At 29.2% G+C, this 13,399-nt stretch overlaps 2 protein-coding genes across 2 annotated transcripts; both read right to left on the reverse strand.

Annotated features, from left to right (window-relative positions):
- Window positions 1-1,918: 1,918 nt before the first annotated feature.
- On the reverse strand, window positions 1,919-4,238 carry LOC105134197 (shikimate O-hydroxycinnamoyltransferase-like). The gene is made up of 3 exons (XM_011038521.1): window positions 4,044-4,238; window positions 3,408-3,824; window positions 1,919-2,934 (listed from the first exon to the last, which is right to left on the reverse strand). Exons 2-3 carry the CDS (start codon window positions 3,822-3,824, stop codon window positions 2,020-2,022), a joined length of 1,332 nt encoding a protein of 443 aa, XP_011036823.1. The 5' UTR covers window positions 4,044-4,238; the 3' UTR covers window positions 1,919-2,019.
- A 2,731-nt stretch (window positions 4,239-6,969) lies between these two features.
- Window positions 6,970-10,425, reverse strand: LOC105134199 (cullin-1-like). Its single transcript, XM_011038524.1, has 9 exons — window positions 10,330-10,425; window positions 9,484-9,621; window positions 9,252-9,348; window positions 8,479-8,664; window positions 8,339-8,386; window positions 8,042-8,254; window positions 7,539-7,616; window positions 7,331-7,414; window positions 6,970-7,246 (listed from the first exon to the last, which is right to left on the reverse strand). Exons 2-9 carry the CDS (start codon window positions 9,615-9,617, stop codon window positions 7,208-7,210), a joined length of 879 nt encoding a protein of 292 aa, XP_011036826.1. The 5' UTR covers window positions 9,618-9,621; window positions 10,330-10,425; the 3' UTR covers window positions 6,970-7,207.
- Window positions 10,426-13,399: the final 2,974 nt, after the last annotated feature.

The following is a 13,399-nucleotide window of genomic DNA, read 5'->3' on the forward strand; positions in this document are numbered from 1 at the left end:
CCCCTGATTTCAATCAATTAACTTGGTAAAAATTAAATTTGGTCTCTTAAAATTTCAATCTTTTCAATTAAGCCCAAATTAGGCTCCCAAACTTAATTTTTTTTATCAATTAAGTCCCATATAAAATTAATTTGATCCATTTAAAGTATACATAAGTCCTTGCACTTAATTAAATCCTTCAATGAGACCCAAATTAATTCTTAAACATAATTAAAATTTGATTTGGCCCATGATTAAATCAAATTGGCCTATTAAAAATTTAATTATATCTTTGGACTTAATTTTTCACTAATTAAGCCCCAAATAAAATTAATTTGACCCATTTAAAGTATAATTAAGTCTTTGCACTTAATTAAACCCTTCAATTGAATCCAAATTAATTCTTAAATATAATTAAAATTTAATTTGACCCATGATTAAATTAAATTGGCTTATTAAAAATTTAATTATGTCATTGGACTTAATTTTTATGCAAATTCATCCAATAATCATTTAATTTAACCGTGAATTTATATTTTTTATCCGTTCTTAGGTATAATGGGATACAATTAGACCTTGAAATTCTTTCAAAAATTGCAGCTCGATTTTCCGGCCTGCTTTCTCCACATTGTCGGTCATTATTTTATTATTTTATTTTTATTTTTTAAAAAAATAAATTTTCAGGGAATAACCTAAAATTGAGTTATGAAAATAATTAATACAACTTGTATACCTTTAGTTTCAAAAAAATATTTTTATATAAAAAAGAGAAAATAATCATATTACACACGTAAAGCAATTCTAATCACACCATGAATAATGTTTTTCTTTCCTTGATCCCAGACATCTCTCCTCTTGGATTGATTCATGATTGCATCACTATTATCGTCCTCACTATTTCATGACGACATTTACATAGAAAAAGGTGTGAAAATAATTCATCAATAATACGTTTGATGTAGGGCATGGTTCGCCGTTGACCTACCCGCTTTCATACGTTGGATGGACTCGGACAAATTGTCAGAAAGCCATAGATAATTATGGATCCTGCAAAATGTCATGTCCTTGCCTCTGTCTAGATTTCAAAGCATGGCATGGAACCGTACATCAATTAAAAACTCAAAAAATGAAAGGGAAAAGAGGGAAAATATAGATCCATAGGAAACAAAAAATCATAAAACATATACTATGTCAAAGGTTTAAATAGAAGATTGATTATATTGAAGAAAAGATAGATATTATTTTTATTTTATTTTAAAAAAAAACAATTAATCTAGCTATAAATCTTTTAAAATTTTATTTTATATATAAAATTTCACTTTAATTATATTTGAGTTTATTCACGAGTTATCTATTATTAGTGAATATTTATCAATATAACCTTAATTTATGTATTAAGAGTCTTGTAACTTGATAACTTTTTTAATTTATCAAAATTACATTTAATAAAAATATTATCGACTTAATGAAAACTTGTTAAATTTTAAACTTATTTTAAGGTCAAAAACTAGGTGTTATGTCTAATTTGCCCCTAAAATTAGAAAACTCTTTAAACTAACAGTTTAATCAAAATATCACCAACTTTAAAAAGCTTATCTATTGTTTAACTTGTTCTAAAATAAAAAATAACATCTTAGGTTTATGTCATTACACAGAGAAGATTCTTGTGAAAATATTTATATCGTCCTTTTCTACAATGAAAGAAGCCGTGATGTGCGCAAAGCACCCATCTAATAAGCCTTGAAGTACATAGAACACTTCATCTTGTCCCCTTGTTATTTTCCACAAAAATCTTGTAGGGAAAACATTGGTTGTTTGGTAGCATACATGCGCAGCTAGCCTAGGGTGTCTTTTGGCTGTGTTAATTCACAACAATAAAAAGATAAAAGTGACGAGGATTATATGAAAAAAAAAAGAAGAAGAATAATTCCAGTCAATCTCAGATAACTTGTATAGAAAATCATTAAATTCTGCATTAAATATTCATTAAGGGTGAAGACAACAACTTAGGTTATAGTACCATACAGCTGAACTTACAAATTAAAAATCGTAAAAGAACTCTTTGAAGAGTTCCATGTGATTGCTTTCTAAGCAAATAAATACCATGAAGCTCCCATCATTACTTGGGCTTCGAGTTATGTATGCCATGCCCTCGAAGAGAACGACTGCTGGCCCCATAAAAGAGGGTCGACCCCAACCAAAGTCAGCATCATATATCGGCATAGTCATCCAACTCACAATATTAATGTTTGGATTATTAAATGTGTGTGGCCCTCGCTTCAAAGCTTCTAGATCAGTCTGGACTTGCGAATAATCAATGGCTGATCTCAAATATTCATTGTCCATTCTTTTCAATGCTCCACGGATTTTTGCTATGGTATGCACCAATGGCTTTGATTGGATTTCGCCTGATAAACCTAAAATTGCTGTTGTGAAAAGAGCATTGCCACAGTATCCGGCTGGCAATGGTGGGTTCAATCTAGATCGCCCATCTGTTGGAATGTGTAATTTTGTTGCTTGGTCGTTTGTGATTCCCCGTGCCTTGCAGGTGCACTGCCAAATATGTGCTGCTAGGGTTTCGAAGGTGCTATAGTTGATAGTGCCATCAACAACGTCTTTTCTAGACTTGTTTTTTAGGGTTCGGAGTTGATCAGATGTGATGATTAGGATTTTTGCACAAGTGGGTTTCGGATTTGATTGGATTTCTAGGGTTTGGTCACCGGAGTTATGGGTGTTCAAGGTAGGAGGGGGGTCGTATTCTACGTGATGCATAGCAGGGATAGGCGGAACTCGAGCATCAAGCAAGGTACGGTCAATGAACGGTGGGGTGGTAAGAGATAGTCCTCTCGCTATTTCAGACCATGAGTTGATAAAATGGATTGCAGAAGTTCCATCTCCCAAGATATGGTGTAAGCCAACTCCAAGACATACTCCTCCACATTTGAAGAATGTTGCCTGTTAGCAACATACACAGCACGTCAATCATAACACATTTTTCAAACTCAATATAAATAAATAAAAACTAAAAAACTAGTTTTTTTCATTTTCAAGATAGAAAAAAATTATCTCCTATGAGTAGCCTATAAAACTACAGTCTAAATACAAAAAAAAATTGCTAATAAATAAAATTCTAAATAAATTGAAAGTCATAGTCTAAATAAAAAGGAATAAAAAAACAAGATAAATAAAGAAAATCTTGTGTAATAACTTCTTCGCTGAATTTAGATATGCGTGTTGACTCAAGTGAATTTGTCTTCCAATACTTAAAGGTAACAGGTTCTTTGCATCTCACGTGATATATTCTATAATTAATCCTTACACGTCCTTCCCATGCTATGAGTACTTTGCCTTGGATTGGTTAAAAACCCTGTAGAACACAAATAATTTCAATTCTTTTGAACAAAATCCAAAGAAATCATAAAACTTACCTGTGCGAGTAGTAGAGGATAGGAAAATATGCTTGAACGATCGACTTCTGGAATGAACTGCAGCATCTCAGAGTGGGGAGTAAAATCACCCACTTCATCAATGGTAGAGCTTGTTTCAGCCTCGACAAATAAAACCCCTTTGGCGTTACACAATATCGACATCCTGCCATTTTCATCCTTCTCTAATCTCCCTGCCACATGGTGGAATGGCACAAGAGCCTTGCTCAGAGCATCCTTGAGCACTTGAGGGTCAAAAAAATTGGAAGAACCATTAACTGGCTTGTAGAAGTATATTGTTGGGATGTGTACACTTGGCACCAAGAGGTCCAGATTTGAGCTCCATAGGCTTTTTTCTGGCGTGTCTTCGGCAGGTCGCACAATAGTTGATTCTTTCATTCGAATTTCAACCCTTACCATCTGCATATTTGCAACAAAATCCTGTTAAAGTCCTGTCTGTTGATATATGTTCTTTAAATTGTTGAAAATCAACTCCATGTTGCTTAGCTTAGTACACTGCAGTATATGTTAAACATTAATGAAGCCGAATTAAATACTAAACTCATATTTTATTCGCCTATAGCTAGAATTTGCTTCTCAGAAGAAAAAAAAAATAGAGAGAGAGAGAGAGAGCTTAACCTTGCGGCCTTATGTAGATAATAAAGTTATATTTAGGATTAGGAGGAGCAACTTGTTCCAACTCTCACGCACTCACTAGAGGTGGAGGAGGAGGAGGAGGAGGAGGAGGAGAGGGGGGTTTTTGTACGCAGAGGGTGACGACCACTCGTATTTATAGAAGGTAAAAAAAAGGAGAGAGGAAGAAACGAGGGAGTGAAGGCAGCCTTGAAGCTTCAAATTGAAAACAATTTGGGTGCGTTTTGCTCTCGGCAGTTCAACCGTGTTTTTCTAATTTATTTATTTTTATATTTTAAAAATATTTTGATATAATAATATAAAAAAATATTATTTTATAATTAATATTGATGTTTTAAGAATAGTGTTATTTTTTAAAAATATATATATATAATTAACTCTTTGGATGAATCTCTAAAACTAATGCTTATATGGCGTATTCAATTTTCTAATATTACGTTACTGTGTGCAGTAAAAGTACAATTTGCAGTCGCTTTTTTTTTTTTTTCTTTTGGTTCTTAGATTTAAAAATTACATTGACAGATTAAAAAATTCAAATTAGCAATTAAAAATAACCGTAACAATTATTTGCCAAATAGTTACAATAACGAATAGACAATTGCCGCTTGCCAATTAACAATTTAAATTAACAAGATTATCGATTAACGGTTAAAATTAATAGTTGACTAAAAAAAATTATTAAAAATTTAATGATTAACAATCAATATTAATAATATATTAAAATTAATATTTGAAAATAAAAAAATTATTACCTTATTTAATTAAATTATTCTTTTTAATTTAACTATCATTTATGATTATTACATCACAATACTACATGACATAGCTTGAAGGGGGTGATTGGAAGTAACGGGTGATTAATTTTTTATTTTTTTATTTTTTATTAAAAAATTTAATTTTTATTCTTGTGATTATTATTTATTTTATTTAAAATAATTTATAAAATTATTATTATTATTATTCTAATTTCATTATATTTAAAAAATTTTATCTGTTAAATCTATTATTTTAATAATTATTTATTTTATTTGAGAAAAATGATAAAATTAGATTTTTTTTCTAATTTTATTCTCATTTAATTTTTTAATTTATAAGATTTTCTTCTTATTATTTTAATAAATTTGAAAAAAAAATCACTAAGTTATTTTTTATTTTATTCTCTATGACATAATTAAATACTGAAAAATACTTTTTAATTTATTTTTCATGACACTATCAAATATTAAAAAATAATTTATTTTTTATAAAATTATTTTAAAAAAACCATTTTAAAAAAACACTATTTTTAGTTGATAATAATGTTTTAAAAAGTATTTTTAAAAATAAACCATTTTAAAAAAACACTATTTTTTAATAAACAAACAGGGTTGATAATAATGTTTTAAAAAGTATTTTTTATTTAAATATATATATTAAAATAATATTTTTTATTTTAATAAAATATTTTTAATTTTAGCATTGAAAAAAATTAAAAATATAAAGAAAAAATTAAAAAAATTTAATTTTTTAAAAAAACATTCAAATAATATTTTTTTTATTTTTTAATCGAGATTTCGAGTCTCTCGTGTCTATCATTTCACCACGAAGGCATATCCCTTATCAGAAAGGATAGATGTAACTGTTCTAGACTGCTAGCATCTACGGCATTCAATGCTCCGACTGCCACCATCTCTGCGTGGTGTTGGGTGTTCTGTCTTTTTCTATTTCCGTCACCCACGCCACGTCGCCGCCCGCCCCCCCACATTTATTATGGATTTGTACTATTTATACAATATTAATAATTCAAAATATTAGTTCAAATACAAATATAAACAAATTTAAAATTATACAATCGAAATCTTAAATACAAATAAAAAAACATAAATTAAATTGATATATTTTTCAAATTTTAAATAAAAATATAAGTTAAATCAAATATAAATAAATTTGAGATTTAACTTATATAAAAAAAATATAAGTTAAATCTCAAATCCAAATCCAAGAGCAGAGGTATTAACGTATATAGCATGTTCTGAAGAACATATATGTAATATCGGTTGAGATCAAGTTAAATCGAAAATTCATTTGATAGTTGAATAAAAGATACAATTCTAATCTATTAAATTTTTTTTATTAAAAACCATTTTAAAATATTTTTTATTTTAATACATTATATTTTAAAATAACAAAAAGAATTTTTTATTGAATTAGGATATTTGAATGAATAATAATAATTACCTTTTAATTTTTAATGTATTAAAATAATATTTTTTATTTTTTAAAAATTATGTTTTATATAAACACATCAAAACCATCTATAAATACAAAAAAAAATTAATTAAAAATATTATTATTATTATTATTAAACAAACTTTCATATTGAAAAAACACTTCCCATTGAGAAAGCTGGTGAAAGTGGTCTCCAGATGCATGCCTGCCACATGGCGGCAGGCATGTGAATTCCACGGATGAGGTTAAATGTTCGTGGGCCCCTCCCTGACGATGGCCCGGGCTAGCTGTGTGTGATTAATGTTTATTGTTTTACATATTATATCGATATCAATAATAAATTTAAAAAATATTTTAATATATTTCTATAAAAAAAAAAACAATTATCATCACCCTTTTAAATACTTCATTAAAATAAATTAATATATATATTTATTAAAAAATGGATTTACCACCCGAGTCAAAATGATGATTTAATTCGACCGGCACCCTCATTCCCCACTTAAAAACCCCTAGCAAACTTGTTTAGCCTAACCAGAGGCCAACTGCCAGAGTCCCTCCAGATAAGGTAGCAGGAATCATAAAACATTCAGCAGAAGAATTTGTGCTCGGAAAAACTCCCAGCAAGTAAGCTAGGGACTTGTCTTAATGATCCGCATTAGTAGAAAGCAGCTCATGAAGTATAAATTCAAATAGTATAAACAGATAAGTTAAACCATTTAACTAACTTCACTGTCAAACTTAGGAGAGTTGGATTACAGATCATACGCAATTCATGCTGAATATTATAATAAAACTATAGTATACTAGTTTAAAGGGTTTCATAGTCCTATATACACCTTGAAATGCCACTAGCTGTGGATTTCGGCTTCCTTTGTAATGCTCCAAGGCGCAGACATCACTCATGCGATGCTGGCAACAATGGCAGCAGAGCTATCCTACTATTCAAGCTTCAAGCTAGCATATTTGGATAACAGCTCCTGCATGAAATTGGTTAACTGATGTTTAGAGACAATTTCAATTATCTTAGTCGTCATTAACTTAGCATGCAAATTGAAGAATACCCGATCTTCAGCTTCCATCCCCTCGGCGTTTTGCTTCTGAGCCCACTTCTTTGCATTTCTTTCCAGCAAAACATATTTCATCACCTGCAACAAAAACCAAATCAGTGTAGGATCAAATCAGTTTTACCGAACTCCTGAGAAGCGTTTTCCTTTTGCCATCCTATGTACAATTCATGACGTTACGAGACTGAGATACAGAGCACTGTACATCCAGTAATTTTGTTTTGGTGGTCTGGGATGGGTAGAGTTCTGCTCTGGCTTCCTCCTGGTTCAAGCACCGATCAACCTGAAAAAATAGAAAGAGAAAGAATTAGAGGTTGTTACATAAACATAGAATTGACTTCTTTAGGATGCCAAAATTTCAAGCATTACTTGTCAATATATTCTCTTTTATTTCATTTTTTTAATAGCTATTAGTCTTTCTTTTGTAGCTGTCAGTATATTCTCCTTTTCTTATTCTATTTCTTTCATAGCTGTCACTATATTCTTCTTTCTTTGTTTAATTTCTGTCATAGCTGTATATCCCTGGATTCTCTCTAAAGATCTCAATTATTGTCTAGGCCTAGTATTAAAGAATCTGATTATGTTTATTAGATGCTAGAATTAAGGGTTTTGATACTTCTTGATGTATATATATATTGTAACTCTCTTAGTGAAAGGAGAACAGAAAACATTTCAGAATTTCTCTTGTATTATCTTGTCATTACTGACCTTCCGCAGGTAATTGGAAAAGGAATCACTCCAAAACCACCACTCCAACTCCAAAGATAGCTGAGAGTAGTAAGCAGCAGCTTCTGCTAGCATTATCTGCTCGAGTTTTTCATAATAGTTGGAGGTTCCATTCCCTCCAGCCTCTAAAAAGAAATCAAGTACCTTCTTTAGTAGGTTCCGATCAATCTGCTCCCCTTCACGCTCTTGAATAATCTGCCCATAAAGTCATATGCAGGGTTAAACCAACCTCAGAAAGAAGACAAAACATTATGAAACAACCAGTGAATGCTAACTGACCAGCCTCATCATTGCTTCCTGCAATTTACTGAATAGCTCATCACAGACCTGAAAAAATATGATTGGATATGATGGTCAGCCAAATAGTGTAAGAGCACATAGGCAAGATAAGAACTAAACTACTTCATGTAGTTACTTACCAAATTGCAGAAGTAGTATCTCATGGAGTCAGCATGTGATGGATGTCTTTTCCTACGGATGTAGAAATTATCCAGGTCTGCAAAGGTTTTTGACAGAAAGCTTGCAAATTTCTTATATTCCAGCCATAATCGCGTGATTTCTGTTAAAAGTTCTGTACCATGTTTGTCCATTAACACTGGAAGTACCTAAAAGAGCATGCAAGGATGAAAAACAACGGGATGTGTTCGTTATTATATTCATTGCACTTTGACAAAGATGAAAGCAAAAGAAATTGAGACCCTTCTCAACTGCCACATCTCATTTCTCCACTTGTGTAAATTACAAAGACCACCAATCTAGACTAGGCTAGATAGCAAGAGAAAACAAAATTGGGTATGCATAATCATATGAGTAAAGCATCTTACAACGGGATGTGTTCGTTATTATATTCATTGCACTTTGACAAAGATGAAAGCAAAAGAAATTGAGACCCTTCTCAACTGCCACATCTCATTTCTCCACTTGTGTAAATTACAAAGACCACCAATCTAGACTAGGCTAGATAGCAAGAGAAAACAAAATTGGGTATGCATAATCATATGAGTAAAGCATCTTGCAAAATTATCCTATGCAGTAAGTTATAAACAAGAGAGCATGTCCTAGTGAGATTTTCTCATACTTTGACATTCTTAGCCAACACATTTAAGATACATTAGAGCCAATTCTACCAGAGAAATTATGCAGAAGCGAAGAAACTGACAGAATTATTGATTATATATGGTAGAAATCTCACCCTTTCTTGAATTCTCTCACTTAAACAGTTCGTATACTTCTCATAAACCAGGCTGCAAGAGTCCCTATGCTTCCTTGTGCACAAATTGTATACACACCTATCACAAGTGTTAAGGATATGCCAATTCTCGGCAACTAAAATCACATTCAGGAATGTTGATTTATCTCGTCAAGTAGAAAAACAAATCAAGATATCAAACTTCGACATGTAAGTAAACCATATTGCAGGATACTCATAAGCAATCATTTTTTCCGCAGGTGTAAATGGAATCACAGGGTGTCCGTCCATAATCATCTTCTTCTTCATAATTACATCATCTATCTTCTTTAGCTTTTCATTCAACATCATGTCAGCATCCATCTTCATTTAGCTGCGGTCGAAAATATTTAAAATTGTAATGATTGCAGTTCAAAATCAAAGAAAGAGATAGCATGCATATCTGTATTGCACACTCATCCGACTATTTCTCATTTTCCTTTTAAAAATAGAATTTCTAAAGTCTACAATAGCATCCAAAACCCTTTGAACAGGCTAGAAAGTTTCTGGAGTTGACAACTAAACTTTGTACCAAACAAACTACATCCAAGGTCCTGTTCTAATTAAGACCTGAAAAAGGAGTACACTTGTGGCGAAAAATATCAAGAGGCTACTGCATTAGGAGACAGTATACAAGCACACATTCCAGAAAGTCTAATTCAAGATTCAATCAATATCCATAAAGCATGAAACTTTAGGTGACCCCATATACCAAAAAACATACAACCAGCAGTGTCAAGCATGTTTGGAGAGATTAATAATTGGACATTCACAGCCAGACAGAAAAATCGCAAAAAAATATTCAAAGCATGGAAATTTACATCACCCCACATGCCCCAACACAGAAAGAAACACTATCAAGCTGGCTGGAAATCTTAATAGATTACAAATTAGAAACTAATTTCTTTTCCTACGTTGCATGCAAAACCCCATCACAAATTTTGAACCTTTTGACCATCAAAATTACAAATTGTAATTGTAATATTCACTAAAACCCACGTGATCAATGGCCAAAAACAATTAAAATACGTTCAAGAACTACCTGCTTAAGCGAGAAGGTGAAACAAGAATCAAATGCAGCAAAGAGAGGAAATGAAGGGAAAAGTGGGGTTTGCATTTTACTTATAGGTGAAGGCAGCTTGCAAGGGAAGTTGGAGGGAAAGGTGGGGCTTGCATATACTTACAAGGAGAAGTCACCTTGCAGGGCAAGTTGATAGGACATAGGTCCATAGACCATAGGCTGTCGTTTGTTATGTAATAATTGTCATACTTTTTAAAAATATTTTTATTTAAAAATATATTAAAATAATATTTTTTAATTTTTAATTTTTCATATTATTATATTAAAATTATAAAAAAAACATGTTAATTTGATATTTTTTCATATACAAAATAATTTAAAAAATAATTTAAATAAAATTCAATAAAGTATAAATAATGATAGCCATAATTGTAAAAAACAACTTAAATCCATCAGATTTAAGATTCAGATTGGGGATTAAGTGGTTTAATATATAAATTAATTTAAAAATTATAATTTAAAAAATAAAAAATTAAAATAATGTTGTTTTAAAATAAAAATAAAAATAATTTAAGTAAAACTTGATATAAATCACGTTTTGGGTAAATAAATCACGAGATGGACAAGTCAAATAAAATTAATTTTTATAATTATGATAGTAAAGGCTAAGTTGCTTGCTGAAAAGTGACACTGAAATATAATGTGTATGCAGGAGTTTGGTAAGGTGCTTAGTGAAAAGTGGCACTGAAATATAATGTGCATGCAGGAGTATGATAACTTTTATTTCCGTGTGTATTTTAAAAGTGTATTTTATTTGAAAAGAAAAAAAATAGTAAATTGAATCTTTTTTGAGTGTTTTTTTTTATAATTTTGATGTGTTTATATTAAAAATAAATAAAAATTTTGAAAAAAATATTTAATATATTTTCAAGCAAAAAGTATTTTAAAAAAAATACTTTATATTACAATATTAAACATACATGATTCAGATTAAGGATTAAGTGGTTTAAACCGTAGATTATTTTATGAATTATGATTTAAAAAATAAAAACATGAAATGATGTTGTAATATTTTTCTAAACAATGTTATTTTAATTATATGTAAAAAAATCATAATAAAACTTAATATAAATCAAATTTTGGGTCAATAAATTATTAGATTTACAAGTCTAGTGTAATATTTTTTAAAAGTGCATTTTATTTGAAAAAAATATTAAATTGATGTGTTTTTTTATTTTTTTTTTAATTTTGATGCCTTAATGTCATGAATAAATAAAAAAATCTAAAAAATATATTTAATATATTTTCAAACAAAAAATATATTTTTTAAAATACTTTACATCATGATACCAAACACATTTATAATGAATATTACACATAACTTCCTCTCTCTACCTTTGGTTTGAAGTCGAAATATTTAAATGATATGTTATAATATTACTTAAAATGTGTGAGTTTTTTATTGCAGAGACAAGTATTGTTTATGCACACACAAATCACTATGAATAGCATTGGTTTGCATTGTGTGTTTGTCAGAATTTTATTTTGGTCTTTAAAGTTTTTTTCTTGATGATTTAGTCCTAGTTAAAAGCCAATTGATTGTATTTTTTTTAGGAAAAAGAAGGGTTAAGAGAAGAGGGACTATAATGAAAAAGGTGTCAAACATGAATGACATTCCATAAGTTTCAACAACAAATACACTATGATCCCCAAACTCAAAAAACAATGCAAATTATATAATTTAAGTACCTCAATATTTTTCAAGTTTAATTTTTATACAAAAACTTATTTTTATTATTTTTCAGTCCCTGACTAGACAGATGAGAGAGAAAAGCTGTCGAATCCAAGAAATAGAGAGAGAAAAATATCATTGATATCAATCTATACCACAAAAACAATCAATATTTATGTCAAATAATTTCAATTGATGATAGGAGTTTATATTAAGTATTTTTTTTGCCTTAAAAAGATATATATAAGCTCAATTTGAATTTTGATATCTAGTTAATTTTAGTTTTTAGGATAGTTTTTTTCTCGAATCATGAATAAGTTTACCATGATTTTTAATATTTTCTAGGTGTTTGGGATTGAAAATTAATAAAAAAACAAGTTTTTTTTTTCAAGTCACCTACCCTAAATGAAGCAAAAAAAAATAAAAGCTCAGTTAACTTGTCCTTTCAGGGCAAGTCCAAGCAATGGCCTTGAAAAAATGGGCCAAGTAAGCTAGTTAAGTCTAATAACACCTAGTTTTTTTTATTTTTTAATTAATATTTTTTAGTTATTTATAATTAGATTAATATATCTTCTCTATTTTATTTTATTTAGAAAATCCTTTTTAAATTAATTGAAAAATAAATTTTTTGATAAAAAATAGTTGAAGCCTAATTTTCTAGTCATCTAATTCTTTTTTGAAGTTACCCCTTCCATGTAGTAAAAAAAAATAAAGGTCTAGTCGCCTCGTCTTCCAAGGCAAGTCCAAGCACAAGTCTTGAAGAAATGAGTCGAAGAAGCTAGCCAAACTTAAGGGCACCGGGTTTTTTTTTATTTTTTTAATTAACATATTTTTTATTTTAAATTTTTCATTTGTTTTTAAATTAATATCTCTTCTCTTTTTAAGTTTATTTTGAAAACTTTTTTTAAATGTCAATTATTTTTTAGTTATGTATATAATTTCTAAAAAAAATTTCTTATACATCTATAATTTTTTTAATTTTTTTTAATTTTTTGTATATATGAACTTTATCCTGAAAAGGGGAAATTTTTTTTTCTTATATTTATAATTTTTTTAATCTTTTATATATATGAACTTTATTCTGAAGAGAGGGGAAAAAAGAAAATCTTTATTTACAAATAATATTTTTAATATATGCAGGCTTTTGTATATATGAACTTTATCCTGAAAAGGGGAAAAAGCAAAATCTTTATTTGTAAATAATATTTTTAATATATGCAGGCTTTTGCATGACATTTTTTTATTTAAATAATTAATATATATCTATTTATATCACCATTGAATAAAAAAAACCATTTAACTACTTTGAAAATTTTTCTATGAACAAGTTAAACCATTTATATAAGTCATTTTTATATA

Source organism: Populus euphratica, unplaced genomic scaffold, assembly GCF_000495115.2.
Source record: "Populus euphratica unplaced genomic scaffold, PopEup_1.0 scaffold158.1, whole genome shotgun sequence".
In the NCBI taxonomy this organism is placed as follows: Eukaryota; Viridiplantae; Streptophyta; class Magnoliopsida; order Malpighiales; family Salicaceae; genus Populus; species Populus euphratica.

Bases quoted from the DNA above. Each gene is read 5' to 3' on its own strand.
- LOC105134197 (XM_011038521.1), bottom strand. From the start codon at position 3,824: ATGGTAAGGGTTGAAATTCGAATGAAAGAATCAACTATTGTGCGACCT. The intron at 2,935-3,407 runs GTAAGTTTTATG...TGTTGCTAACAG, and splicing joins ATCCTCTACTACTCGCACAG to GCAACATTCTTCAAATGTGG.
- LOC105134199 (XM_011038524.1), bottom strand. From the start codon at position 9,617: ATGAAGATGGATGCTGACATGATGTTGAATGAAAAGCTAAAGAAGATA. The intron at 7,415-7,538 runs GTACAGTGCTCT...TTTTTGTTGCAG, and splicing joins CCAAAACAAAATTACTGGAT to GTGATGAAATATGTTTTGCT. The intron at 7,247-7,330 runs GTATTCTTCAAT...AATTTCATGCAG, and splicing joins GGATGGAAGCTGAAGATCGG to GAGCTGTTATCCAAATATGC.